The sequence below is a fragment of the Podarcis erhardii genome (genome assembly GCF_964252035.2).
Source record: "Podarcis erhardii genome assembly, chromosome: 13".
In the NCBI taxonomy this organism is placed as follows: Eukaryota; Metazoa; Chordata; class Lepidosauria; order Squamata; family Lacertidae; genus Podarcis; species Podarcis erhardii.
This window is the reverse complement of record NC_138502.1, coordinates 18,829,003-18,856,611: the sequence shown is the minus strand read 5'-3', so window position 1 is coordinate 18,856,611 and position 27,609 is coordinate 18,829,003. Positions and strand designations below refer to the sequence as shown.

Here is a 27,609-nt window from a genome sequence, read left to right as displayed (position 1 = left end):
TTCTGCATAATTGCCTCCTATATTTTTCCTGGAACCCCCTTTCGCCCCTGATTCTCCCTGTACCCATATTCTATGCACCCCCCCCCACCTTTCCCATTCGGCTTTCTCCTTCCATCGCCAATGCAACCCCTCCTCCCTTTCACTGCCGACACTTCCCCTTTAAGACCTTGCAACAACCTCTCTTCCTTTCCGACGCGTTCGAGACGCTGCCGAGCCTGCTGGGAGGCTTCCCCCTCAGCCAATCAAGAAACCCGGAGAGGCAAAGGAACGTAGGTCAGGGTGGGCAGAAGCAGGAAAAGAAACCCCGGAGGCATGAGAAGGCTGCCCCTGTCGAGGGGGGCGAGTCCGTCTTGGGCCGTGGCCCCGCCCACTGAGGGGTGTGGCCTCTGAGCAGGAGGGTCTGGAGGGGAGGGGGAGGAGGTGCGGGGGAGCGAGCAAGTAGTTTGTCCTCAGCTGCAGAGAGGTAAGCACAGCCGGATTCACCCGGGCGCTCCCGAGGATCCCCCTTTCCTTTAATCGCCAGTGACCCAGCCTTATTCATAACTATACCTAGGACTCTTTTCATTTCATGCTGTATCTAGCTCCTCTTGCTCCCCCCGATTCCCAATGGGAACCGGACTGCATGCTTCACACACACACACAGAGAGAGAAAATTCCTGCTGCAGTTACTTCTCCCTTCCTTCCTTCCTTCCTTCTCTCTCGCCCTCCCTATCCTTGCACAACCCCCGCACAATACCTCTGAGGAACAAATCTTGTACCTCTGCTCCCAGAGGCCTGCGATCCCAAATCTAATATGCTCTCCCTTCCCCCACCCTGTTCCTAACAAGATTCTTAAAGGATCGCTACGTTCCTTCTTATATTCTAGTCTTTTCCGCGCTTCCCGGAAGGATCCCAAGCCTGCTGTCCAGAGTCTCTTGCAGAGTAAGCGAGGCCTGCACTCCGCCTTCTCTTCGCCTAGGTTTCCCTCTCGCTGTTGCTTAGAGGAAAAAATCGGGACCCCTGTTCCTTCCTACTTAGATACAGAAGATTTCTATGCACTCTCGTTTCAAGCTTCTCTAAAATGCACCCATCCGCCCTGCCACCTCTTAAATGTTGCAGTCGGAAAGCTCCCGGCAGACCTCCCATCTTACCCTTTCCCCTCCTTCAGCTGTTGCTGTTACTCAAGACTAAATGCAAGCCTTCGAAAAGATCAAGGGGTGGGGGTGGTGGTGGAGAGGAGGCAAAAACTTGGACTCCTGGGTTCCTTAGAAGCAAAACGGGGGTGGGGTGGGGGGCAAACACAGAGACAAAAACTTGGTTTATAATGGTTTAGAGAAGGTGGGCTGGGAGCCAGGACTCCCAAGTAGTCTGAGGTGGAAAAAAGGAGGGTTGAAAAGGATTCCTGCATTTAAGGGGCTTGGACTAGATTGCCCCAACTCTACAATTCTAGGATCTGAGGAGGAAGGGGTTTTATTTAAGTACATTGAGAGAACTGGATGCTTAGAATTCTCACCAGTTACGGAGACCCTTCCAGGCATGATAGAATAGTAGAACAATAGATATAATAATAGATAATAGAACGTGACCTTCTTTTTCTGATTCCTCCAGGCTAGACCTAAACCTCCCCCGAAACCCCTTGTCCTCACTTTCAACCCCTGGGGCACCATGCCACTCGCCCGCAGCCTCTCAGTGACCTCCCTGACAGGATTGGAGGACTGGGATGATGAACTCGACCTAGAAAATGCCATCCTTTTTGAGGTGGCCTGGGAAGTGGCCAATAAAGGTAAGATGTAATGTCTTTTCAGGCTTCTTCTTTTTTTAAGGAAAATGGTGGTGTTTGATGGGCTCGAGCAGGTTGGCAAGTGGAAACCGGAATGCCTGAGGTTCTTTTCTTTGGTGGGGGTGTTGCAGAATTGGGACTAGTGGGTGAGCATAAGGAGGGACTGGGAACACGTCTTGCTGAGATATTTGTAAGCAAAGTAATGTTGAGTCCTGAAAGCCAATAGCCTCCACCAGTTGGACTACAACTCTCATCACCCCTAGCCAGCAGGACCAGTGGTCAGGGATGATGGGAACTGTAGTCCAAAAACAGCTGGAGACCCAAGTTTGGGGAACCCTGGCCTAGACGTTAAAGCAGGAGCGGCAGGCTTGCAGTCCTCTAGATGTTGTTCGACTACATTTCCCACCATCCCTGGCAATTAGCCACGCTGGCCAGGGATGATGGGAGTTGCAGTCCAGGAATATCATTCTAGAGGGCCATTGGTTCCCCATCCCTGCTGGAAAGGGTAAAGGTATCCTTCCCACAGCCTGATGTCCTCTAGATGTTGTTGGACCTGAGCTCCCATCACCCCTGACCATTTACTTTGTTGATGGGAGCTGGTGTCCAAAACATCTGGAGGGCACTTGTTTGGGGAACAGTGGTGTCGGAGGAAAGGAAGCCGAAAGTCAGGGATCCTCTTTTCTCTGGGGCTCCCCTTCCTCCTATAATGGACCTCTGTGGTCTCTTCCTTGCAATCAACAGGTCTGGGAAGTAGCTTAGGCCTTATTCCTCCTATGACTGTGCATGGCTCCTCCTAGCTATAAAGCCCCCCCTTTTATGTTAATGCAATATGGGTTGATGGGCGGCTGTAGTGCCCTGTTACTCTGAGTGCTCCCAGTGCAGTCAGCTGTCAGAATGTAGAATGATCACCCAGTGTGCCCTCTGGTTGAATCAGTTGCCATGTGTCTTGCTTCAGAAGTCCTGGTGCTCTTTTGTCAGGCTATAAAGTGATTAACATGGGGTGCAATGATGTTGAAAGGATGCGGCTGTGGTGCTGCTTGTACAAGGGGCAGTGGGCTTCGATGGAGACTCCTTTCGATCCTGGACACTTGCCAGCGCTGTCACTATCCCGGAGGACCTGTTCCCATGTGCGCTGTTAAGGACATGACCCTTTGGGAGGTTAAAGTTCTCCTGGCTTCTTCCCCAGAGTTTGAGCACGTGCCTTGCATGCCCCAGCTATATTACCAACACAGAAAGGTTACACTCAACCTCCCCATGTTCATGCACGCACACACACACAGAGGTTACACTCAACATACACACACACACACAACCCCACACACCATTCTGTTGCATAAGGAACCTCTTGAAATGTCACACAGTCCTTGAAGTTGCTGCGTCCTTGTATAAATAGGCAACTGTTTAGAAGCAGGAGGGTGGCTGCTTCTGAATGTCAGGTCAGAACCTTCCCTATCCAGTGCCATGATTCAGCCACCTCACCTGGAATCATGCTGCCTAGGAACAAAAACCTGACTTCAGTTTGAAGCAAAATCAACCCGCTAGTCCTCATGGGATTATAAACATGTAAAGCAACATTTGCTCAAAGCATGGTAACTATTAAGAGCCTGTTGCAACTTCTGTTTGTTGGGGGATTGAACTTCTGCATCATGTACTTCCTTTCTCTGCCTGTCCCTGTCACATTAACATAGCCTATTCTCTCTTTCCTCTATGTGTCTTTGGTTTTAATGGTTACAAATCACTATTTGTACAAACACTATTCGTTTCTTCCCTTCGGTAGTCCCAGTTCCTTTCCCATTAAAAAAAAAAAAAATTCAGCATCCCAGATCTTGTATCTGAAGATGGTATATTAAAGAAGGGGGTGTTTTAGATGGCTTTCTGGGAAACTTCCATTGGATATAGAATTTGGAGGCCTGTCTTCTGATGGTGGGTGGGTTGCCAAGAAAATGTTACAGTTGTGCTCTAGCATCAGTCCCGGCTCCACATTGTCTTTTGGACACCATTCAAGATGCTAGTTTTAACTTGCAAAGCCTGCTGTTTTTCTTAGGACATTCAGTGGAAGATGCTCTCCATTGTGACTATTAGATCAAGCATGAGCCATGTCACCAATGCAGCAGAGCCAGGCGACAAAGGCACGTGGTGGCTAATGATGGATCCTGAGCAATTCTGGAATTTGTTTAGGACAGGCTTTTGACATACTGGGCTAAGCAGGCTGAAGCAGTTTTAATGGCTTTTTATGTACTGTTTTACATAACTTCATATTGCCTTAACTGTTTTGTTGGTGTGGTTTTTTAAACAATTGCTTCCACCAAGATCCTTGGGGATCTGAGAGGAGGCAAGTCTTAGAAACTGAAATCTGACAAAGATTGCAACCCTATGCATGTGTAACCTGAGCATAAGTTGCACAGAATACAGTGGGACTTCCTTTCAGGTGTAGTGTTGCACTGTAATTTTGTAAAACATAGTTGGAATTTGTGTCTGAATGTATCCTATGATGCATAGGATATGTGTGCTTGTGTGAAGTACCTCCCCATTAAGCACACCTTCACATAGCGGTTTAGCAAGCTGCTCCATGGGGTGGGGTAGGAGGGGAGGGGCAAGCTGTGGGGCAGGATAAGTGAGGGACTGGGGTGAGATATAAAGGGAGGGGGTTGTTGTTCTGGGTGTAGGGGAATGGTATTTCGCCAAAGGGATTGGGAAGTAGAATGAGCAGAGGTGGCAGGCCCTAGTTAATATATACATATTTATGTCCTAGTACACTTCGAAATACAGCAATTGTACCCCTAAAGGTCTCAACTTCGAATTACTAGGAAGCAGTGTGCCAGAAGAATATTGGAGCGAATCAGCTCCTGAAAGTCTGGAAGGTGTATCAATATTAAGTACTTCTTCCATTATCTCAAAGTAGGGCTTGCGTATATTTGTGGAGTGATGAATACAGAACACAGTGCCTTGGCTTCATGGTCATGGGGATGAATGAAACTGGGGTTGTTCAAGGCACATAAGCATCAGAGTTATCAATGTCTAGTAGCTGGGATGGAGGCAGTGCTCTGCCTCTTCTAAATACCAGTTTCTGGAAACCACAGGAAGGGAGAGTGTTCTTGTGCTCAGTCTCTGCTTGCAAGATTCCCATGGCCAACCAGTTGGGCCACCGAACAGAATGCAGGACTCAATTGGCCAGTGGCCTGATCCAGCAGGCTCTTCTTATGTTTAGGGCACCTGGGTTGTCCAGGCAGTGGACAGGATGACATTGGTCAGCATTGTCCTTCAGGGCCCTCAGTTTGCAGCCATCCAGCTGAGGTCTTGCCTGAGGCCAAACTGAGCAGCAGTGCGCCCATAAATTCCATGTGAGAAGCCTGCATTTATCCAGCCCCAAAATGGCGCTTGCTCCTTATAGAAGTGATGCCCCAGGCCCTTGTATCCAGCAGGGCTAATTTCCTGGCCAAGCTTTTTCACCTACATTATTCATGTAGGTGGTTTTCCACCCTTCTTTTCGATTTACTAGCTTGGAAGAGGATGCAGTGAGCCAAGATGAGATGCATGTTTGACAGAGAGAGCCAGGACCATAGGTAGGCGAAGTGGCTTGCAAGTGATGGCAGAGTTCATGCTCTTTCCAGGAAGAGAACTGGCGCCTAACTGGTTATAAGAGAACAATTAGTGCCAGGAATCTTGGAGCAAGTGTATGGCCTCCTTAATTCTCTCGGGTCTGCAGAGTCAGAGCAAAGTACTTTGGGGCAACTCCAAACTGAAAGATCTAAAGTTTTGATCTGCGCATCTCCTGGGCTGCTGGGGTTGAGCTTGCATCATTCTAGTTTTCCTTGGCAAATCCCAGAACCCCAAAAGCCTTGGTGAGCAGACGCAAGGGTACCTCAAAGCTTCCTTTTTGTATGTGTTCTTCAGTTATAATGTTGAAACAGGAACCCATTCAGAAGAGGTGTGCATCGTGTAGCTGCTTGTTCACCACCCCTGAGTGAATTCTGCCTCAGACATTTCTATGGAAGTGTAGCAATACCCTACTGGAGGAATGAGGAAGCTGTGCCCTTGGGATGCTGTTGGACTCCTGTTCCCATCAGCCCCAGCCAGCACGGCCACAGCTTGGGGATTATGGAAGATGTAGTCCAACAACATCTGAATAGCCATAGGATTCCCATCCCTACCCTAATATCTGTACCTAAACCTAAGTAGATGCAACTGAAACAGTTGTATATTCCTAAGCTACTTACTTCTGCTTATGGCACTGTGTAAGTAAGTGCATCTCTGTGGCATCCACAAATTCATGTTTCCCGCCATGATTTATCCTTTCTCAGTGATGATTTGGAGCCAAACATGTGCGCTGCCCCTACTGAGAACCATTCTGCTTGACCTGCAGTTCACATGTGGAAATTGTTGTGCTGTGCCACAGACATCCATTGGGAGCATGCACGAGCCAACTTCCCCTTAATGTTTCTGACTCAGTGTTGGAATGCTTCCATTTCTGATTAAGGATCTAGCGAAAGTAGGCTGTTGCATTGCACAAGGGCTTTTCATATCGAAGGGAAATAGTGTTAGTAGGTTACTGTATAAAGCACTGGAATAGGTTCACTGAGGAACATCCAAGCAGTACAACCACAGGAGTACAGGAAGAACTCTAAAGATCTAATCTAATCTAAAGACCTGCCTGGTCCAGCATCCTACTTCCTGCAGTAGCCAGGCAGGTGTTTCTGGGAATCCTATGCAAGAGCCTGAAAAAATGCCCCTCCCTTCTTGTTGTCCCCCATTGTGGAATGAATGTGCAAACTGGATATACCCATTGTGACTAATTACCACGAACAGACCTATCCTCCATGAACTGCTTAGCCTGAAGAAGAGATGATTAAGAAGCGATACAATAGCCATTTTCAAATATTTGAAGTGCTATTACATAGATGATGGAGCAAATCTGTTGCTTGGGTGGGTGGGAACAAATCTAACATTTGAATTACAAGAAGGGGGATTTCAAGTAAACATTTATAAGGAACTCCCCGATGGCACAGCTTTTCAGCAGTTCAGAAGCCGCTGCTGGAGAACTCTCCTTCACTAGAGGTTTTTAAGCAGAGGTTGAAGCCAAGCAGGGATACTGAAGCAGTGGATTTTCTGCATTGGCAGGGAGTTAAACTAGGTGACCTTTGAGATCCTACTCAACTCTGAATCTATGAACTTCTCTGTCCATGTTTGAAAGCCACCAGCCATCCCTACATCATGTCTTAGCGAATCCCGTAACTTTACATCGTGTGAAGAAGCGCTTCCTTTCAGCCTCTCCTGAATCTACCACTGATAATTTTCACATTCAGCATCCTGTGGTCACAAGCCAACCCAATGCCAAGACCCCTGAAAGTGAACGAAACTCCCTCTTTGTGCTTGACCGCATTGATGTCTGGGAGCAGGTGGGTACCAGCCTATAGGGGGTCAACTAATGCCATCCCTTCTCTCCCTTCAGTTGGTGGGATCTACACGGTTATCCAGACCAAAGCCAAGATTACGCTGGATGAGTGGGGAGAGAATTACTTCCTGATTGGGCCTTACCTGGAGCTGAATGTCCGTACACAGGTAGAGCTCATAGAGCCGCCCAACCCTGCCATCCGCCGCACCATTGACTCCATGAACGCAAAAGGATGCAAGGTAAGAAATGGGGGGGGGGAGAGGCCAAATTGGGGTCCACAGAGGCCAAATTCTTGCAGCAGCACCTCACCTTCCTTTGAGGCAGAGACTGCAGCTCATTGGTAGAGCACATGCTATGCATGCAGATGGTGCCAGGTTAATCTCTAATTAAAAGAATCAGGCAGCAGGTGTCAGGACAGACATCTTCCTGAGACCCTGAAGAGCTGGTCAGAGTAGCTCATATTGGGCTAGATGAACAAGAGGTTTGACCTGGTATAAAGCATCTTCCTTTCTTCCTAACAGAGGGGGTGTCATGTGACTGTGACTGTCATGTGACTTTCAGTACTGTGCCTTTTCAGACCACAGATGGGAGCCAACAAGACAGAATTGCTCCCCCACGGAAAAAAATAACATTCCTACATATGTGTTGTGTTGTACTGTTGTATTGTTGTTAGCCGCCCTGAGCCCGGCTTCGGCTGGGGAGGGCGGGATATAAATAAAATTTATTATTATTGTTATTATATAGGAAGCTGGCATGCCTAGGATACATCCAATTTAATTTTGCAGGACTTTAAAAAATAATAATAATAATCCGATGAAGCTCTTGTAAAGTTCTTGTGAGCCCCTTTCTGCACTCTGAAGTGGTACAGTCTAGAACCTGATTTGCCACCATTGTTTGTGATTAATGTCTCTCTACATGAGGTTCCCTGGTCTAAAATAAGGGCCTTTTCATTTCCTCTTATCACATCCTTATTCCTCTTTTTCTTCATTTGGAGTGTATTGCTTGTCCCACCCCCACCCACCATTCCAGTGGAAGAGTGGGCCATTTCACCCCCCTAAGTGCAAGGCACTTATTTTAAAATACAGTGGTACCTCTAGTTGTGGACTTAATCCGTTTTGGGGTGCCATTCGCACCCCGAAAAGTCCACAACTAGATCGCTTTTGTGCATGCACGAAGTACACAGATCGCTTCTACGTATGCACGCGTGGCGAACCCGGAAGTAAACACTTCTGGGTTTGCCGCATTCGTAAGCTGAAAGTTTGTAACAAGAGCGGAACGCAACTAGAGGTACCATTGTAAATAAAAGCAGAACCCTTCAGGACGCTGAATTTTTCACCCAGTACTAAGCTCTTTATTTTATCTACACTTGGGCAGAATTGTGGAATCGAAGCAGTCCAAATAGCTATCAGTTGGGGTCTCATTTGCCTCTCTGGGTCGTGCCTGAATCTAACATTATAATGCAGAAATCTCTAGCACAAGTTTTAAGTGATTTTATCCTTAAAATTGCCGGTACACTTTATCACACCAGGGGTCAAATGTGATAGGACAGCTGGGCTATAACACAGAGAAAGATACTCTTTGTGTTCATCCCCCAAACATTGTGGAGCCGCTCTGCGCTCTCATTGCACATTCCTTGTGACAGCTGCTGCTGGCATTGACGGCTGTCCACAAAACTGGGAGGACCCCTGTAGTAGGCAGTGGAATTGATAGGGGATTCAGGACAGACAAAAGAGAAGTCCTCTTTCAATTAGCACACGATTAACCAGTGGAATTATCTGCTGCAAGATGTGATGGAATATCCTGGCTTGGATAGTGTTAGATAAATCTAAGGAGGAGGAGAGACCACTGAGCCACAACAACTAAATGAGACCTGTCTTTTTAGAGACCCAGATCTTACAGGGCAGAAAGGTCTGTTGCTGCCTTGCATGTGAGCCTACTTGAAGCATCTAAATGGTCACTCACTGCTGATAATGAGATGCCTTGGTCTGATCTGTTTACATTACAACTCTTAGCTTTGGAGGTGCTGTCGCATAGACACCATTCTTGGCAACTTCCTTATGGTTGATGTAATACGCCTGCTTCTGGGGAGGGCAGTGCAGGTATTTAAAATGTTTTGTTAAGCCGAAGTCCAGAAGTGAAAGATCAGGAGAAATAATTAAGCTGCTTTCATCAAGGTTTGTGGGTTTCTTTTAGCCCGCAGCTGGCAGTCCCGTTCACTACTGCCCACTCTTACCCCAGCTCCCACTTAAGAAGTGCCCAGCCTTTGCCTGCAGGAGTTGTCTACTAGCTAGGCAACTCCCTCTCCTTCTCCCCCTTGCCTGCTTTGAACTGTTTTGGTGGCATGCTGGGCCCTTCCTCACTCTCTGGCGACTCCAATCTTGAATGCTGTCTCTCAGTCTACAGGAGACAGGCACAAGTCACTTTTCACATCTTGAGGGTCCTTTAAGCATATTGTGTCCATAGGATTTCTTATTCTTGTAGCCTTGGGGCCAGGGGCAGAAAGTGGCCTCCAGGCCGCCTCTTCATTTGCACACCTTATGAGCTTCGCACCCTCCTGGAATGCCTGGAATGCATCTTTGAGCTCTGATAATGCTTCTTGCTTCCCTGGATGGAGGAGAGAGAGGGGTTTCTGAGTGTGTGTGGAAACTAGCCTAGTGTTCAAAGCTGAAACTTGATTGCTCATCTCGCTTTTGCTTCAGGCCCAGCCCACTGCTGGCATGTGCCCGCCCCCCCTGAAGGAAATGTGGCCCTTGGGCTGACAAAGATTCCCCACCCTGTCATAGGACTTGATTTCTAGGCCGGCCTGTCCTTCTCCCCATAGTTATGCTACTCTTAAAAAAACCTCAGACTGCCTGCATGACTGGTGACATCACCACCCTCTTTTACGTATTTGTGATTAACTGAAAAATTGGAATTCTAAAGATGTTTTAAAAAAAATTAAAAGCAGGAATACTAACTGTAGTCATGGTGGCTGGGGATGCTCTGGGCTGTGGTTTGGCCAGACCTGGAATGAAGTTTGTATTTATATATATATATATGACGCCCATTTGACTGGGTTGCCCCAGCCATTCTGGGCAGCTCCCAACAAAATATTAAAAGCACAATACAACATCAGCCATTTAAAACTGTCCTGAACAAGACTGCCTTCAGATGTCTTCTAAAAGTCAAGTACAGTGGTACTTCTGTTTACAAACTTAATCCGTTCCAGAAGTCTGTTCTTAAACCAAATCCATTCTTAAACCGAGGCACGCTTTCCCTAATGAGGCCTTCCACCATTCAGTTTCCATTTGTAGATCGAGGTAAAGTTTGCAAATGCTGCTTCCGGTTTTGCAGAGTTCATAAACCGAATCGTTCGTAAACAGGACTGTTCTTAAACCAAAATACCACTGTAGTTGTTTATTTCCTTGACATCTGATGGGAGGGCATTCCACCGGGTGGGTGCCACTACCAAGAAGGCCCTCTGCCTGGTTCCCTGTGCTTCACATCTTGCAGTGAGGGAACCGCCAGGAGGCCCTCGGAGCTGGATCTCAGTGTGCAGGCTGGATGATGGGAGTGGAGATGCTCCTTCAGGTATACTAGGCCGAGGCTGTTTAGGGCTTTAAAGGTCAGCACCAACACTTTGAATTGTGCTCAGAAACTTACTTGGCTAAGAAAGAGTCAAGATGTGGTCAGGGCAGAGTGTGTGGCAAAATGAGGAGAGAAGTGAGTTGAGTTCTGGCTCTTGAAGGCCTTTCAAGTTTCTAAGCTCCTATCTGCTGAAAACCTTACTCTGACAGAACAATCAGTTTGATCAGAACGATCAGCGTTTAATTCTTCCCCATAAAATCCTGTTCAGCACCATCTGCTTTTCTCCAAACACAGCTGGCTTCATGCAAATAGTTTCAAAAATTATAAGAAAGCAACTAATAGAAGTAATTATTATTCTTTGTAGCTAACCACCCCATCCCATCCCTGACCACGAAGGCAGCTGGGCATTTCTGTCCAGGCAGTTATTTTGGGCAACTCTGAGAAGAACAACACCACGCAGGCGAGACCTTTCACAAAATGGAGATTAGGGGGGCGTAATATGAACTGCAGGCTAAAATTAGACATGCACATACACAACACACTCTGCCTCGTGAAGCCGGTTGAGAGGGACCAATGACACTGAGGCCCACTGAGTTCAAGAAGAGAGAAGATGCCGGAATGGAGGGGCAGAGGGAAGGGACTGGTGGGAAGAATAATCTGGGTTAAAAATGGAAGCCTGAGCTCCTTGGGTTCTTCCACAAAGGAAGGCAAGAGCTTGGAGGCTGCTCACCAGAGTTGACAGGCTGTAAGGCCTGTGTTGCAAAGCGGCTTGGCAGAACAGACAGGAGGTGTATAAGTTCTTTCAGTAGATACATAGATTGGCCATAGAAGATGATGGTTACTCTTGTGCAGAGGGCTGATGGGAGTTGTAGTCCAAGACTGCCTCTTGTGCAATTCTGTGAAGAATTTGATGGCCTAGTATAGAGTTTGGGCCTCCAAGTGTTTTAACTTCCTTGTAAAAATCTGAAGCAAGTTTCTAGGCCTCGTGACAAGGAAAGGAAAGGTTTTAACATGTTACAGGCATCATCTGCTGAAGCTCAGAAATATAAGGTAGAGTTTTGAGTGCGATCCGCTTGCCCAGTGCAAATCATTTTCTTTCTGCGTAATTCTAATTCCCTGCCCACTTCTCTCTCTCCTTCTCTCCTCAGCCCTTTTAAAATAAGTTGTTCCTTGAAATCTTCCATCCCAAAATCTGCGTGCATGTACAAATATTCAGGATTTTGCTCCAAACAATACTATGCTTAGGCTCTAAAAATCTATTCATTAGCATGAAGCCCAGCGTTTTGAATTGGAGCTTTTGAACTGGGAACAAAGTTGAAATATTTCAAGTTTGCATGTTGAAATTCAAAACCCATGCTGCAATGGTTGCATTTTACTGAGGGGAACTTGAGTAGATAATGGGGAGGAGTCGCATTTTACTGTGTGCAAGTCCGTACCTACCTGCGATCGGCTAACCTGCTGCGCATATAACACCTGTCCAGGTTTATTTTGGCCGCTGGCTGATTGAGGGAGGTCCGTATGTTATCCTCATTGATATCGGGGCAACTGCCTGGAGCTTGGACCGCTGGAAGACAGAGCTCTGGGAAAGCTGCTCCATCGGGATTCCCTGGTACGACCGAGAGGCCAACGATGCCGTGCTCTTTGGCTTCCTCACAGCCTGGTTTATGGGGGAGGTAAGAAAATGCGCTTCTTCCACATCATATCGGCTCCCTCCCTTTCCCTTCTCCTCTTTTCTCTGGAGATGGAGGACTTACTGCCCTGCCAGATGTTGTTGGACTCCAACTCCCATTAGCTGCAGCTCACACGGCCAGTGGCCAGGGATGACGGGGAGATACGGTCCCAACAACATCCTCAGCGCACACACGGGCCTTACTCTCTGTCCGTGCCTTTTTCTACAGTTTGCTGCACAATGTGAGGAGAAGCCTTTCATCATCGGCCATTTCCATGAATGGTTGTCTGGAGTCGGTCTCTTCCTCTGCCGAATCCGGAAGCTTCCGGTGGCTACCATCTTCACCACGCACGCCACCTTGCTTGGCCGATACCTGTGTGCGGGCAGCGTGGACTTCTACAACAACCTGCAGAAAGTGAGTCTTGTGGAGGCCAGGAGGGAAAGGCGATTGAGGCAGGGAGCTATGGGGTTCAGAGGGGGCGATGCTGAAACCTCTGGCTTGCTGTTTTCTTCTTCTGCAAACCCCAGGCTGTCGTCATAAGGCTCCTGGTCTGCTCTTAAATAGCCCAGGAATCAAGAATCTTCCCCCTTGAACCCCTACTAGGTTCCTGGTCTGCCCCAGAAATTCCCTGGTTCTCCGCTTCCTTACTCAAAAGTCACAAAATCCAGCTCTCATAATCTCACTCTCTTCTCAGAGATCCATCATCCCCAAGGCCTTTCCAGGGAGTGTCCTAGTCAGAAAAATCCAGACCCTGTTCCTCAAGGCAGGGTCTGAGGAGATCACATTTTCTCCACCATTCAAAACAGCGATTTTTTCACTGCCAGGAAAACATGATTCTGCACTGCAGCCTGCTAATACTTCTCTTATTGTGGGTGCTGCATGGAATTTGTTTTGCTTGAGTACTTTCTGCCCTCTTCCATTCCTACGGCGTCACAATGCCAGGTCCTGTGGTTTTGGCTCAGTTTTATTGTATCGCCTTCCTATTTAGTTTAATGTGGACAAGGAGGCTGGGGACCGGCAGATCTACCACCGATACTGCATGGAGAGGGCTGCTGTCCACTGCACTCACGTCTTCACCACCGTCTCCCAGATCACAGCCGTGGAAGCTGAACACCTGTTAAAGCGGAAGCCTGGTGAGTGGCATTAGGCAGGGGTCCTCAGTTTTCAAAACTTATTATTATTATATCGCCCTTCATCCGAAGATCTCAGAGCAGTTTACACAATAAAAATACAGGATATAAGCACAAATTAAATAGTTAAAATAAAGCAGGTGACATGCAACCAATAGGGCAACCCCTCAACCCCTTTTTTTAAGCTCAGTTAAAAATTGAGAGGGGTTGGGGTTTTTGGCAGGCACTGGTTTGTGTGTGTGTGTGTGTGTGTGTGTGTGTGTGTGTGTCTGTCTGTCTGTCTGTCTGTCTGGTCTGAGGATGCCATAGTAACCAAAGGGGGTTGTGTAAGCACTGATTGGCTGCAACCTCTTCCTTTTCCAGAGCTGTAAATCACCTTTTCAGAAAGTGCAGATTTAAAAATAAAAATAAACAGCATGGAACAAACCTGAAACATTGTCTTGTTGCTGTGACTCTTGCTTTTTTGGTACATTTGTGGGTAGCTTTCAAGTGTTTGTCAGATTACTGATGATCTTTAGAGAAAAGAAATAAAATTCTGCTTCTACCTTTTCTCTGCTCTGTTCTCCACTCTCAACATATCCAGATATTGTGACTCCCAACGGACTGAATGTCAAGAAATTCTCTGCCATGCATGAATTCCAGAACCTCCATGCCCAGAGCAAAGCTCGTATCCAGGAGTTTGTCCGGGGACACTTCTACGGGTGAGTCTTTGTGGGCCCGCTGCAAGGCCTGGCTTTGCTTTGCTTTGCCTTCTCGGTGCCTTGTCAGTCAGTTCAGTTGCCCCAGGAAGATGAGTTTCTCTGGACAGGAAAAGGAAGGAGGTAGTGGTGATCAATCTTGGGAGAATGCAGTTGGGTTGAAATATCAAAGTTTTTACAGGGGATGGACAGAGCCAGAAACTACCCTTTGCCTCATTTATCCTCATACGGTCTTAATCTTTGTTATACAGTAGTTCACATTCAGAGAGGCAGGAAGTGGAATTAGAGGGCTCTTCCTTTTTTTAAAAAAGGGAGGCAACTCTTCTCTCAGAAGTTGCATTGGTGGCCTAAAAATATACAACTTTTTTTTTTAAGTATACCCCGCATTTCACTATGTGTCTCTAAATGGCATACAAAAAAAAAGAAAAAAGAGTACAGTATGCAAAATGTTAAACATAGATGAAAACAACATTCATGGTGCAAAGGCCTCCTGGAATAAGACAGTTTTCACCAGGTGCCTGAAACATAGCAGAGGCACTTCCTGCCTGATTCCTAATGGGGAGGAAATTCCACAGAGTTGGGCCTGCTACATCGAGAGAAACTTCCATTGGTCCCCCCCCCCAATCTTGCTTTGTTCTTACCTGCCTTCTCAGTTATTACATCCTTGGGCACTTTCGTCTTCTTTCTTCCTTCCTTTTCTCCTCCCCCTCCCTTTTTCCTTTCTTCCTTTTCTAAACTACGTTGTAAGCCTGAAGGTAGAGCTTCCATTGATAGTTTTGTGATTTTGATCATTTGAATGGTGTCTAGTTTCCTAAAGTAGTAATAATAATAATAATAATAATAATAATAATAATAATAATAAAGGCAATAATAATAAATAAGACACCTTGGCTGAGTTCCAAAGAGCTACTAAGGCTCATGTAAAGGTCTTCTACTAGTTTTGTGTTTGCATATGTGTGTGTACTTTTCTCCCTTTCAGCAGCTGACCTGTGCCCCTAAACACACATACACCTGGAAGCTTCTCTCATTTTAAAAGCAGTTTCCCCCTGCTGGAGGGTGAGGAGTGGCTGTTGTTTAAAGGATGCAGGTACTAAGAAGGAAGTCCTATTGAACCTACTGGGGTTTGCCTTTGTGTAAACCTGCCTAGGTTTTTCTCCCTCTCTTAAAATGCCCAGGGCCATCCAGTGAAACTGATGAGTGGTGGGCAATAACAGAAAACATTTCTTCACGATGTGCCTTCTTATTCTCTAGGCACCTGGACTTCAACCTCGACAAGACCATTTTCTTCTTCATTGCCGGGCGCTATGAATATTCCAACAAAGGGGCTGACATTTTCTTGGAAGCTTTGGCCCGACTCAACTACCTGCTGAGGGTAAGCAGAGAAACAGGGGCTGAGGTGGGCAATCCAGTGTGATGAGGTGGAGGGAGGGATGTGGCTTGTAGGATTTGGGCCTAGCTATTACAGTAGTAACTGCTGGTCTTCAGCATTGACAGCAAACACAAACCATTGTTTTGTTTTGTTTCTAAATTTCCACCCCGCCCTTCATTGCAAAGGGCAGCAAACTTCGAAAAGTGAAAACGATACAATTTAAAACAAAATAAATACTTAAAGCATATAAAAACTACCAAAAACATGAAAAACAATAACATGCCCTTACAATTGCTATTTTCCCAGTTCCCAGGAACAGTATCTCTCAGCCTGGTTTTTTCAGTTTCTCCTGAATGTTTTTGGATTTCTCCTGAAAACCAGTGATGATCAAGACAGATGCACCTCACTAGAGAGAGCATTCCATAAGCACCTCTTAGACGACCCAGTCAAGGGTCAACAGGCAGCAGTCAGAGGCAGCATTTCCACAAGTTATGACCTCTGTCAGGCCTGCCTTGAATGGAACCATGCACTTTGAGGGGAAACTATGATCCCAGAATGGCGTGGGGTGTGTATACAAACAGGGAAAACAGAAGAGAAGTGTGCACTTGTGTTGGTGTGCCTGCTTTTGAGAATTCTGGGAAGAAAAGTCAACCTTCTGGAATTCCTTTCCATGTTTACAATTGTTGTGGAGATGGGAGGCAGGGCTTTTTTCCCAGCCGGATCTTTCTGGAACTCTGTTCCAGCACCTCTCAGGTGGGCGCCATTGCCATTAATAAGAGAACAAGGGAGGTGTTTGTGGTGAGTTCCAGCACCTCTTTTTCTAGAAAAATAGCACTGATGGGAGGTAATGGCATATGTGAGAGAAGCAGGTGATACAGCTTGCCCCCCGTGTGGAGAAAGCAGGAAGCGCAAGCCGTGGGTGACCTACCCCATTCACCTTCTCTCCTCACAGGTCAACGGCAGCCAGACCACAGTGGTGGCCTTCTTCATCATGCCAGCCCGGACCAACAACTTCAACGTTGAGACTCTCAAAGGCCAGGCGGTCCGCAAGCAGCTGTGGTGAGTTCCCTTCGCACAGGACACCCAAAGGCTCCCTGAGGGGATCAAGAGCCACAGTACATGTAACATCCCCTGCTTCAGAAGCCGCTAGGCCTCTCCCTTTCCAAGAGGCAGAAGAGCCAGTGTGGCGTAGTGGTTAGTGCTGGCCTAAGACTGGAGGGACCCAGGTTCAAATCTCCACACAGTCATGAAACTCAGTGGCTGGTCTTGGGCCACGTTTGAGGGGGCTCTGGGCAAAATGTCTTCTGGGCCTCCACCACCACATGCATTCCATGCCGCTTCAGCCTGATGCCTCCTCCATTGCTGTGCTCCACTTTGTTCCCTCAGCTTACCAGGTGACATCAGGAAGATGTCTCCCCCCACCTAAATATTCACTGCAGAGATTTAGTGCCCATAAGCTCTGCTGTAAATGATAAAAATTGTGGCGGCAAAAAAGGGCATTGCTGTGATGGATGTGTGTCCTCGTATGCTCCTTCTGAGTGCCTGACACCAGGCCTGCTTTACTGCTGTGCCGCAGTTATGTTCCCCAGTCCCGTCTTAATGGTGCTGATGATCACTGTTTCTCTCAGTCTAACCTCCCGCACAGGGTTGTTGTAAGTATGAATGGGGGAGAATCATGGAGGCTGCATGGAGCGCCTCAGGGGGAAGGCAGAATTATCAAATACTAGAATAAATAAAAATATTGAAATCCACCTTTGTTCTCCAGTCTGCTAGCCTTCACTGACAAAGTCTCACTCGAGGGGGATCCCATAGCCCCAGTGCTCTCCCTGTGTTTACCTCGTGGTCCTGATTTCTGATTCAGAAGCCTTCAGGAATCCTGCCCTAAGTTCATTATTTTTCTCACTCTCTCCCTTTTGTTTTAAATCTAGGGACACAGCCAATGCGGTTAAGGAAAAATTTGGCAAGAAGCTTTACGAATCGCTGCTTGTGTAAGTGGGTCTCCTGTGAGAAGGCAAGAGGGAGGTGGGGAAGGGGCTCAACCCCCGATAATGGGCTGGGTTGCCATGGCTGCAGAGGATGAGGTCTCGGGGTCTCCTCCCCACACTGTTCTTTGCCTTCTGCATTTGGGAAACCTTGATTCTGATATAGACAAATAATATGGGGAGGTGAAGTTCCTCTCTTCTTTATCCATTCCCATTAAGGTCTTCCTTACCTGTTCTTCTGCCTCAGGGGGAATCTTCCTGACATGAACAAAATGCTGGACAAAGAAGATTTCACTATGATGAAGAGAGCCATCTTTGCTACCCAGGTATTAGGGAATTTTCAGAAAAGAATAAGAAATTAGGCCATCATGTGCGGAGGGGAGAGGAGAAGGAGCCAGAGGAGTTAGAGCAGAGGATTCTAGGAAACCTGGCTCTTTAGTTATTTGAGTTAAAATGTTAGCTGAGCAGGATGGTCGTGATTGGATCAGCATTCCTGAATTCACTGAGAGAATTCAGCTGTAGCCCAAAACTTTAAGAGGACACCAGGCTGGAAAGGTCATGAGGAATATCTTAACCAAGCTATATCTTTTTTTGCTGTTGTTGTTAAGGTTTTTATGGTTTTGAATGACATCTATTAATGTGTCTGGGCTTTTTCCCCCCGCTCCCCAACCAGCGCCATTCTTTCCCCCCAGTCTGCACCCACAACATGCTGGATGATTCCACTGACCCCATCCTCAACACCATCCGACGCATCGGCCTCTTCAACAGCAGCGCTGACCGCGTCAAAGTAAGTGGCAGGAGGCTGGCTACCAGCGATAGTTTGCCGAGAGTTGAGGCACTTGGCTGCCTTACAGAAGGAATAAACCTGGTTTCAGCACAGTGAGGGTCATCAGAAGCTTCAGTCTATAAAGTCTGTGATGTTGAGAAGTTGAAGAAAGTTCTTCCGCCACCTGCCAAGTGTCAGATTTTCCCAAATCGAACACGGATACTTTTTTGTGTTGATGGTGGGGATTATTTTATTCTGCTGCTGTGGCTTTCCTCTGGGCCTGGCTGCTTAATGGTGGTCCCTGAGGAGCTGACCTCACATCCTCTGTAAGGGCCCGACCTTGTTTGTGAGTTAGAACTCCACCCCTGGAATATATATGAACAGTTTTGTTTGCAGGGACAGGATGTTGGGCAACTGAACTGCCAGCCACTGCGTCTCATCTCTTCCTAGGTCATCTTCCATCCCGAATTCCTGTCTTCCACTAGTCCTCTCCTTCCTGTCGATTATGAGGAGTTTGTTAGAGGCTGCCATTTGGGGGTCTTCCCTTCTTACTATGAGCCGTGGGGCTACACGCCAGGTAGGCTTCTTTGGGAGGGGGGCAATCGGGAGAGTGAAGAAACCCTAATGGTGCAAGGATGGAACTTGAGTTCTGTGGTCAAAACGTGATACTGCAAATATGGATTACCTTTGAGGGGGGCGCTCTGCACAGTTACAAACAGCTTGTCCTCATTGCTCTGAAGTGCTTAATCTTGGCACTTATTTTTTTATTGCAACGAACAGTTTCACAACCAGGAAGATAGATAATCAAAGGGCAGGGGGAGGAGCAAGCATGCCAAGGAACAGGTTTGTGTATAACTTGCCCTCTTCCATGGTGAAACTCAAGGCCACGTCTATGAGGTTACCAGGCAGCCTCCCGTCCACGTGTTGACTGCAGCCAGACCTCCATGGAGTTAAACAAATGTGTGCAGCAGTTTTGCTGAACTTATTCTGCTTCTGCTTGTCCTGAAGAGACGCAGAGAACCATGCAGGGCAGTGAAGCCTCAGTCCTTCTGAAATAATGCCAGGCATTTCCTTAAAAAACAGGAAAAAGCAAATCTGAGCTTCTCTCTATTCTGAATTCTGCACGTGTTCCCTTTGCCATTCATGGCTATTGTAGGTTACAGTCTCCACCCAACAAACCACAGAGCCTTTCTCAATCTTTTGTTTTTTTTCTCTCCCCCCCAAAAAAAAATCCTCAATTTTCCTTTTTTACTTCTGCAAAACTTGGGGTTCCCCAAGCATGTTAATATCTCTCTCTTATGTGTGGGTGGTGCTGTTTGGGCTGTATAAGGATCAGTACTTCTTCCTCCCCACCAAAAAAACCCAGCAGTAGGTGGATGTGGCAAACCAGAAATTTTGTTTCTATCATGTCCTGAGCCTAAAAGGTAGAACCATTAGAAGATGCATTACAATGAATTAGACTAGTGGCCCATCTGACCCAGTTTACCCAACACTGATTGACAGCAGCTTTACATTGTGGCCCTTTGTGGAGATCCCGGAATCTGAAGCCTGGGCCTTTTTTGCATTCATAGTACATGCACTACTACTGAGCTACGACCTTTCCCCCAACATGAAAATTTACGAAGAGTATAACTGTTTTAAGTGTTTGGTTTATTGTATTTGCAGTGCCTGATGTTTTTATGGTTATTGTTGCTTTTCTTTTTGCTCCCTTTGTGAATGATGCCATGGCCTTTGGCTAGTGCAATAAAGTTGTTGATGATGATGTTTTAAATGAGAGAAGTGCAGCTTTTTCTGCAAGTCTGAAACCAGATCTTGTGGACAGTTCTGAAGAGAAACCCCTTCAGGCTCACTGCTACCATCTTCAGCTTGTTAATGTTACCAGAGGAAAAAGCACATTGGAGTTTTGCTGGTTGGGTTGGCTGACCACTTTCTGGAGCAGGTCCCAAAGACTTTTAAACCCTGAAATCTTCCCCCCGCCCCCCCCTCTCTCTCTTCCCAGCTGAATGCACTGTCATGGGCATCCCCAGCATTTCCACCAACCTCTCTGGCTTTGGCTGCTTCATGGAGGAACATATAGCGGATCCATCTGCCTACGGTTGGTGTTATGAGCTGTGAACCAGCACATTTGGGTGTGCTTAAACAGACAGGGTAGTACGGTGGCCCTATGGGCCAAACCTCGCCTAGATACAAACACCAGAAAGCCTCACTGACTTATCTGGGAATGTGATTTTAATGTTTCCTAGATAGATAGATAGATAGATAGATAGATAGATAGATAGATAGATAGATAGATAGATGATAGATAGAGATAGATAGATAGATAGATTTTGTGTGTGTGTTACAAGGAGCTCAGGGCAGCATGCAAGGTTCCCCATGCACAAACTTAGACCTTATCATTGCAACAACCCTGTGAGGCAGGCTAAGCTGAGAAAGAACAAATAGCCCACTTCACAGCTAATTGTGGATTTGAACGTGGGTCTCCCAGTCCCAACCACTAGCTCTACCCAATACTACACTGAACTGGTTGTCCCTGTCTGACACTCAGATTTTACCTGAAATGGTATTCAGGCATTTCCTGAAAAGGAAAGAAAAAGTAACTACTGGGTTGTGGAGAAAGACTTTTGACTCAGGATTCTGAAAACATCTTTTAAGAAAAAAAGAGGATTCAGCCAGACTGAGCGAAGGGTTGAGGGAACTGAGAGTTCTTTGGCCTTGAGAAAGGAAATTCAGTGGGACCAGACGCATTAGAGCAAAGGATGCTGGGAGCCCATGACCTGTGGCGTCTCAGGCTGAGGGATAGTAGGCCAAGGCTTCACACATCAGTTGGGCTCCAGCAATATAGACTGATCACAAATTGCCAGTTCCGGGTAAATAGGGCAGAGTACCACAGAGACGGCCGTGGGGTGGGAACGAGCAGATTTGTATTGTGTTTGTGTGCTTCAAATGACGACCATTCATTTGGGCACAGGAAGTTCAGGCCTGTGCTTGAGTTTGATCCATTCTTAGCTCTGCCTATTGGATTAGAGTGACGTGTGTCCTTTAACCCTTTCTGAATCTACCAGGGATCTACATCCTGGACCGACGTTTCCGGGCCTTGGACGAGTCGTGCACGCAGTTGACCTCTTTCCTCTACAGCTTCTGTCAGCAGACGCGGCGGCAACGCATCATCCAGCGAAACCGCACAGAGCGGCTCTCCGACCTCTTAGACTGGAAATACCTGGGCAGGGTGAGCTTCCCCTGCAGCAGTGGGAGGGTGGACATATCGGGAGAGCCAGGGCACTTCTTCATGCAGCATATTGTTAAACTTTGGAACTCCCTCCCACAAGAGGCAGTGATGGCTTCGAAAGAGGATTGGACAGATTCAAGAAGGACAAGTCAGTCCGTGGCTATTAGCCACAATGGCTTTGTTCTTCCTCAATGGCCAGAGACATTATACCTCTGAATACTGGGAATCGCAGGTGGGCAGAGGGCAGCTGTGTACAAGCCTCACCTTGCAGGCTTTCCACATGCATCTGGTTGGCCACTGTGAGAACAGGATGCTGGACAAGATGGCCATTGGCCCGATCTAGCAGACTCTTCTTATGTTCATGCGTTGTTGTATCTCACCCCACTGTGGCGATCTCTCTTTCCTGCTCTTCCCTGGCGTTTCAGCAGCCTCCTTCAGTTCTCCACATGCTGCAGCTCACCTCTTTGCCACCAGAGGGTGCTCACTCCAAAGGTCAGCCCTGGCCATGTTTCCCAAATGCCTCTCCTGAAACTTAACCCGACCATCATTATCGTGTTTTTTAACTTGCCTTCTGTGGCACTTGCTGGAAGGGGAGACAAAAGCGAAGTATTAACTTCTGCTGAGAACCAGACGTGGAACAGCCCAGGGCTGTGTGTGGCGTAAGGGCCTTAGACTGCCTCTGTGAATCTGCAGAGTGTCTTTCTCTTGCCACTGAGTCCCAACAAATGGCTTCCAGATGAGTGTTTCTGAGGCCTAGTTCTCACAGAGGTGGTTAAGCCCTGTGCTTGGTATTTTGAGCTGGCGGTGGGGGGCTCTTGCAGTCCTCCATACAAAAATATCTCCACACACAGAAAATGAGTACAGGCGACTCTCAACTTAACGCAAGGGTTACGTTCCAGGAATCACGTGTAATGCCAAAGTGGCGCATATTATGTGTGCAGTGGCAGGTGGGATTGCCAAAGTCGTTTTCCATGGAACCCCTTTTCCTTTCCCTTTTTTAAAAAAATTGTTTGCCACGTGTGTAGAGCTGAACGCATACAAGTTAAATGTGTGTACGTTTCAAGTTTTCTGCATATGATTTCAGCTTGGGTGTCAGTGGAAGAAAGCAAGTTGCAAGGGAGTATAATAAGGGAGCCTCTCTAATGTCCCTTTCCCCCTGTCTCCTTCCTCCCTTTGCAGTACTACATGTATGCCCGCCACATGGCACTAGCAAAGGCATTCCCTGACAACTTCACCTACGAGCCGCATGAACCAACAGCGGTAAGGCACCATGTGGCCAAGGAGAGGGGTGGGGAAACATAAGTCTGATTTATTTGGGGTTCTTTACCCCAGGAGGGACAGGTACCACTTACCTAGTGCACAAGGCCATAGTACAGCGGTAGGCTTGTATACAGGGCTTTTCCCCCAGCCAGAATTCAATTCTAGCACCACTCAGGTGAGCACCATTGCCATTATAAGAGAACAAGGGAGGCATTCATGGCGAGTTCCGGCACTTCTTTTTCTGGAAAAATAGCCCTGCTTTGTAAGTATGTACAAGGTCTGGAAAACGCAGGAGTGGAGTGCATGTTTCCGAGCAGAATTCAAAGTGTTGGTGCTGACCTGTAAAGCCCTAAACAGCCTCAGTCCAGTGTACCTGAAGGAGCGTCTCCACCCCCATCGTTCAGCCCGGACACTGAGATCCAGCGGCGGGGGCCTTCTGGCGGTACTCTCATTGCGAGAAGTGAGGTTACAGGGAACCAGACAGAGGGCCTTCTTGGTAGTGGCCCCGCCCTGTGGAATGCCCTCCCTTCAGATGTGAAGGAAATAAGCAGCTATCTTATCTTTAAAAAAATCTGAAGGCAGCCCTGTTTAGGGAAGTTTTTAATATTTAATGCTGTATTGTTTTAACACTTGATTGGGGGCCACCCAGAGTGGCTGGGGAAACTCAGCCAGATGGGCAGGGTATAAATAAATTATTATTATTATTATTATTATTATTATTATTATTATTATTATTATTTAAGCTTGAATCCTGCTTGCGGGTTTCCCCACAAACATTTGGTTGGCCCCTCTGAGAACAGGATGCTGGACTAGATTATTTTAATAATGATAATAATATGGATGTCATCTGTGTGCACAGCACTTGAGGGCAGGCTCCTGCAAAGAGCAGGCCACCTAATACTTCTTAGTGGGAAGAAATACTCATTTAGGTTACTTAGGCAGAGCTATGACAGGGTAGACTTCCCCACACTGGTCCCCTCCTGATGGTTTGGACAAGACGCCCCAGGCAGTGCAGCCAACGGTGAGAGGAGTTGTGGCCCAGCGACACCAGAAGGCACCAGGCTGAGGAAGTCTGAGGCAGGGCAAATTAACTAGAAAATTGTGCCAAAGGCTTCATGGAAAACGTGGGTGTTGAGGCAGGGTTCAAGGCATTGCAGTCCATGAGGGAGCTGGGGTGGAGTCGTGTGATTCATTCTCTCTTGTGCACTTTCTCATGCCTCGTTTCTCTTTCGTTTCCCCGCCCCCCGCAGGCTGAGGGCTTCCGCTACCCCCGCCCGGCCTCGGTGCCGCCATCCCCCTCCGTCTCCCGCCACTCCAGCCCCCACCACAGCGAGACAGAAGAGGATGACGAGCGCTACGACGAGGACGAAGAGGCGGAGAAGGACCGGCAGAACATCAAGTCCCAGGCGCTGATGGGCAGTGTCCCCGAGTGGCGCAAGCGCTCCAAGAAGGGCTCCAGCGAAGCGAGCGTCTCCTCCACCGCCAGCACCCCAACCCCCAGCAGCCCCAGCGACCTCAGCAGCTCCACCAACTCCCTGGGCGAGGAGAGGAATTAGCTGGGGGGGGGAGAGAGAGAGAGGGCCGGTTGCGCCCCGGCTCGCCCTCCCGCTCCTTTCCACACCTTGCCCCCCACCCCCATAGGTCAGCTGTTCTCTGGTGCTGGATTCTGAAACCGTCCTGGAGTGCAGTAGGGTTCTAGCATGTTCCGGAACTGAGGAGGGTCTCGGGGCTGGCGCGTTTCTAACGCCAATCTGTGTATGGCTGTCTGCTCTGGATTGGGTCGTTGTGGAAGTTGCCGGGAGGTGGTGGCGCCCGTGCTGTGGAACGGGCAAGGAAATGGCTGCTCTAGACCACGAGGTGCATCGTTCCTGTGTTCAGCTTGACCTAGAATGTGAGGCGGCATGTTCCCCCACCCCACAAGCGTGCCGCCAACTTTTTGGAAGGAGCTGTCATGATGTTCATGAGGGTCCTTCTCTGCTCAGGGGAGAGCTGCCCCTGGGACACAGGAGGGGTTGTTGTGGTTTTTGGTGCCCATGGCTAAACCGGTGACTAGATAGGTGCGGGGTCTAGAGATGTAGCAACGTTGCCCCCAGATGTGCCACTGACTTGGAAGAACTGCAGCCTTTTTTAAAAAATGAATGTTCGAGGACATAGTCTTGTAAGTTCCTGATCCTTTTTATAATAGTTGGTTGGGTGCGGTGTGTGTGTGTGACTAGCAAAGTTCTGGAACTTTAACTTGAGGAGGCCAGAAGCATTTTTAAAAGCCATTGGCCCACTCTGCTCAAGAGTGCTGCTTATCAGGAGAGAGGCGGGCTTTCCCACTACAATGCATTTTGAATAAATTGGGTGTGTATCTTATCTGCCTTCTGGTTTTGTTTTTCCCAAGGAATCTGTGAAGCCCTTGAAAAGGAAGGCCCTAGTATGTGAGAGGCAGGAATTCTGGACCTTTTGGGAAACGAAGCTGTCGGGAGAGATCCTAAAGGGTGGTGTAGTCCACTTGTTGCGGGATGTGTCTGGCTCCGGGGGTATTATTGCCTTCGTTTCTAAAGCGATCAAGGGAGAGGAGTAGGTGCACAGCATTCTAGGGTGGAAGAAATCTAGAACTCATTTTGTGGCATAAAACACTCTTAAGTGGCTGTGCTCTGGAGTGGGAATAGGAGAACTGATCAGAGGTTCCTTACTAGGGCGGCTGAAAGGGACATTTTCTTTCTGAAGCCATATTCATAGCCTAGGAACTGTTTCTCCTAGTGGACACTCAACATTCTGGGACAATTATAAGTGCAATATTATTCATTCTGTGTGATTTTTTTTTTTAAGTACCATGTTGACCTTAGTGAGGGCGAAGGGCACAGCAGGTGAGCCAACTGCCTGCTTACAAAGGACGGTGGAATAAGCTATATGAGAGTAGTCTTACATTTCTCTTGCTTCAGGAATGCAGTCTTAAAGCCATCGCCCCTTCTGTAGAGGATGCCTGGCATACACCCTTGTAGAAGGGCTAGCAGTTCTGAGTGGTGATTGTTTCTAAGGGAAGGTTTAGAAGGTTGCGCACTGTGAAAAATGCATGTTCTTTAATGGCCCTAAGAGCCCCAGCGTGACAGGCTCTGAGAAGATAGGCAAGCTGCTGGCATTGTAGGGTGTGCTTTGGTTGTAGCCCCCAGCTGTCTATAATATGTGGAGAGAAGCCCCCCCCCCATGGCTGTCATATTGGGGGTCTTGGAAGGCGGGACGTAGCCATTGAGATCAGAGCGTGCTATGATATTCTGGGCCGCTGTGTTGCAAACTCTGAGCCTGGGGTGGCAGTGATGATGCAGGAGGGCTGCATGTCCAAAGCAGGTTCCTGATTTGTTCAGAGCAGCAGAAGGAATGCTTCTGAAAGGGTATAAGACATTTAACAATAGTTGGCATGGGGATATTCTGTCCAGCACAAGAGAGACTACCTCGTGGGTATAGCAAAATGCCAACACACACGAGAGTCACTTCAGTTCTGCATCTGCTGCCAACTTTGGCAACAAGGAAGGAAAATCACTTTTTAAAAAACCTGACTCTTTCCCTGTGGCCTAGGTAATTTATATCTCCCCCCCCCCCCCCGATTGTGCCTCCTGTTTTATGGACTGCCTGACCTCCTATGCTTGGATCATGAGCCAGTTCTCCCCTTCTCACCAACTCTGCTTATTGAGAAGGGACGCCCTTTGGTTGAAGGTCCCTCATGAGCCAACACCCTTTTATCCAGTCTCTTCCACCCCCACCCCACCCCCGAAGAAAACCCTAGAGATTTTATTTATGGTTGTTGAAATATGCTTGAGGTTTTTGTTTTTGGTCTCTTGTCTCTCCCCCTCCCCCTCCCCCTTAGTGTGGAGAATCAGTTCTGAAGAACAAAAGCTGCTTGCAAGACACAACTCAAATATTTAAAGAATAAATTTTGCTTTGAAAAAGTGTGTTCCAGTACAGTGGCTATGAAAGTGAAATGGGGAAAGGGGTCTTTTCTTCAGAAGGAAAAGCACCTTTTGGAGGTGGATGGTGCTTTTGGTGCAAAATGATGCAGGACACAAAAGTTCAGAGTTCAGTGGGAAGGAGGAGGAGCATGTGGTTTGCTGGCAGTGGGGCCCAAGGTCTGCTTATGCCAATCTCTGCTTCAGATTATCTTGGCTAGCAAATACTGGTTAAACATATACTGCAATATTGGAGAGAGTTAGGCAGAGCACCGACAGTACAAGACTAGGCCGAATGGTCTCTCTTGGGAGAAGGCAGCTCTCAACCCTGATTTTTAATTTAGAGCCTTGCCTGAAAAAGTAGGACCTCAACCCAAGATGCACAACACCCAGCCCCACAGTTGCAAAACAATCAATTGAAAAGTACCAAGTTGAGCCACCCACATACTACTTGAGGGGTAGGTAGAAGGTAGAGTAAGGGGTCTTTTGTAGGTCTCATCTTCATAGAATTTTTCCCTTCTTCAATGCAGCCAGAATGTGAGTTGCAATGGAATTCAGGACAGATGGAAGTAATTCATTCCCCCTGCAGTGTGTACTAGGGCGGGGTTTCAGCTCCACATCCATCACTGCCAGTACCTACACTGGTGGAAGATGTAATAGTCCCCAACAAATCCAGAGAGCACCAGGTTGGGGGAGGCTGAGGCAGGGCCACCCGATGACTTTCCACCCCCTACTTAAGTCTACATCATAGGGTTGTGGCAAAGAATAGGGAATGAAAGAGAAAAAACTATGCATGCCACTTTAAACATGAAGGATGAGGTAGATTTGGCTGTCCAAACTAAACTCTTACCTACCAACATG

At 47.6% G+C, this 27,609-nt stretch overlaps 1 protein-coding gene across 1 annotated transcript; it reads left to right on the top strand.

The window, feature by feature from the left end:
* Window positions 1–310: 310 nt before the first annotated feature.
* GYS1 (glycogen synthase 1) lies at window positions 311–26,751 on the top strand. The gene is made up of 17 exons (XM_081837381.1): window positions 311–463; window positions 1,588–1,762; window positions 7,209–7,390; window positions 12,200–12,391; window positions 12,617–12,802; window positions 13,377–13,521; window positions 14,102–14,219; window positions 15,468–15,588; window positions 16,538–16,644; window positions 17,514–17,573; window positions 17,815–17,893; window positions 18,241–18,354; window positions 18,784–18,910; window positions 20,333–20,428; window positions 21,396–21,559; window positions 22,739–22,819; window positions 24,070–26,751. Exons 2-17 carry the CDS (start codon window positions 1,645–1,647, stop codon window positions 24,373–24,375), a joined length of 2,196 nt encoding a protein of 731 aa, XP_081693507.1. The 5' UTR covers window positions 311–463; window positions 1,588–1,644; the 3' UTR covers window positions 24,376–26,751.
* The last annotated feature ends 858 nt before the right edge of the window (window positions 26,752–27,609 follow it).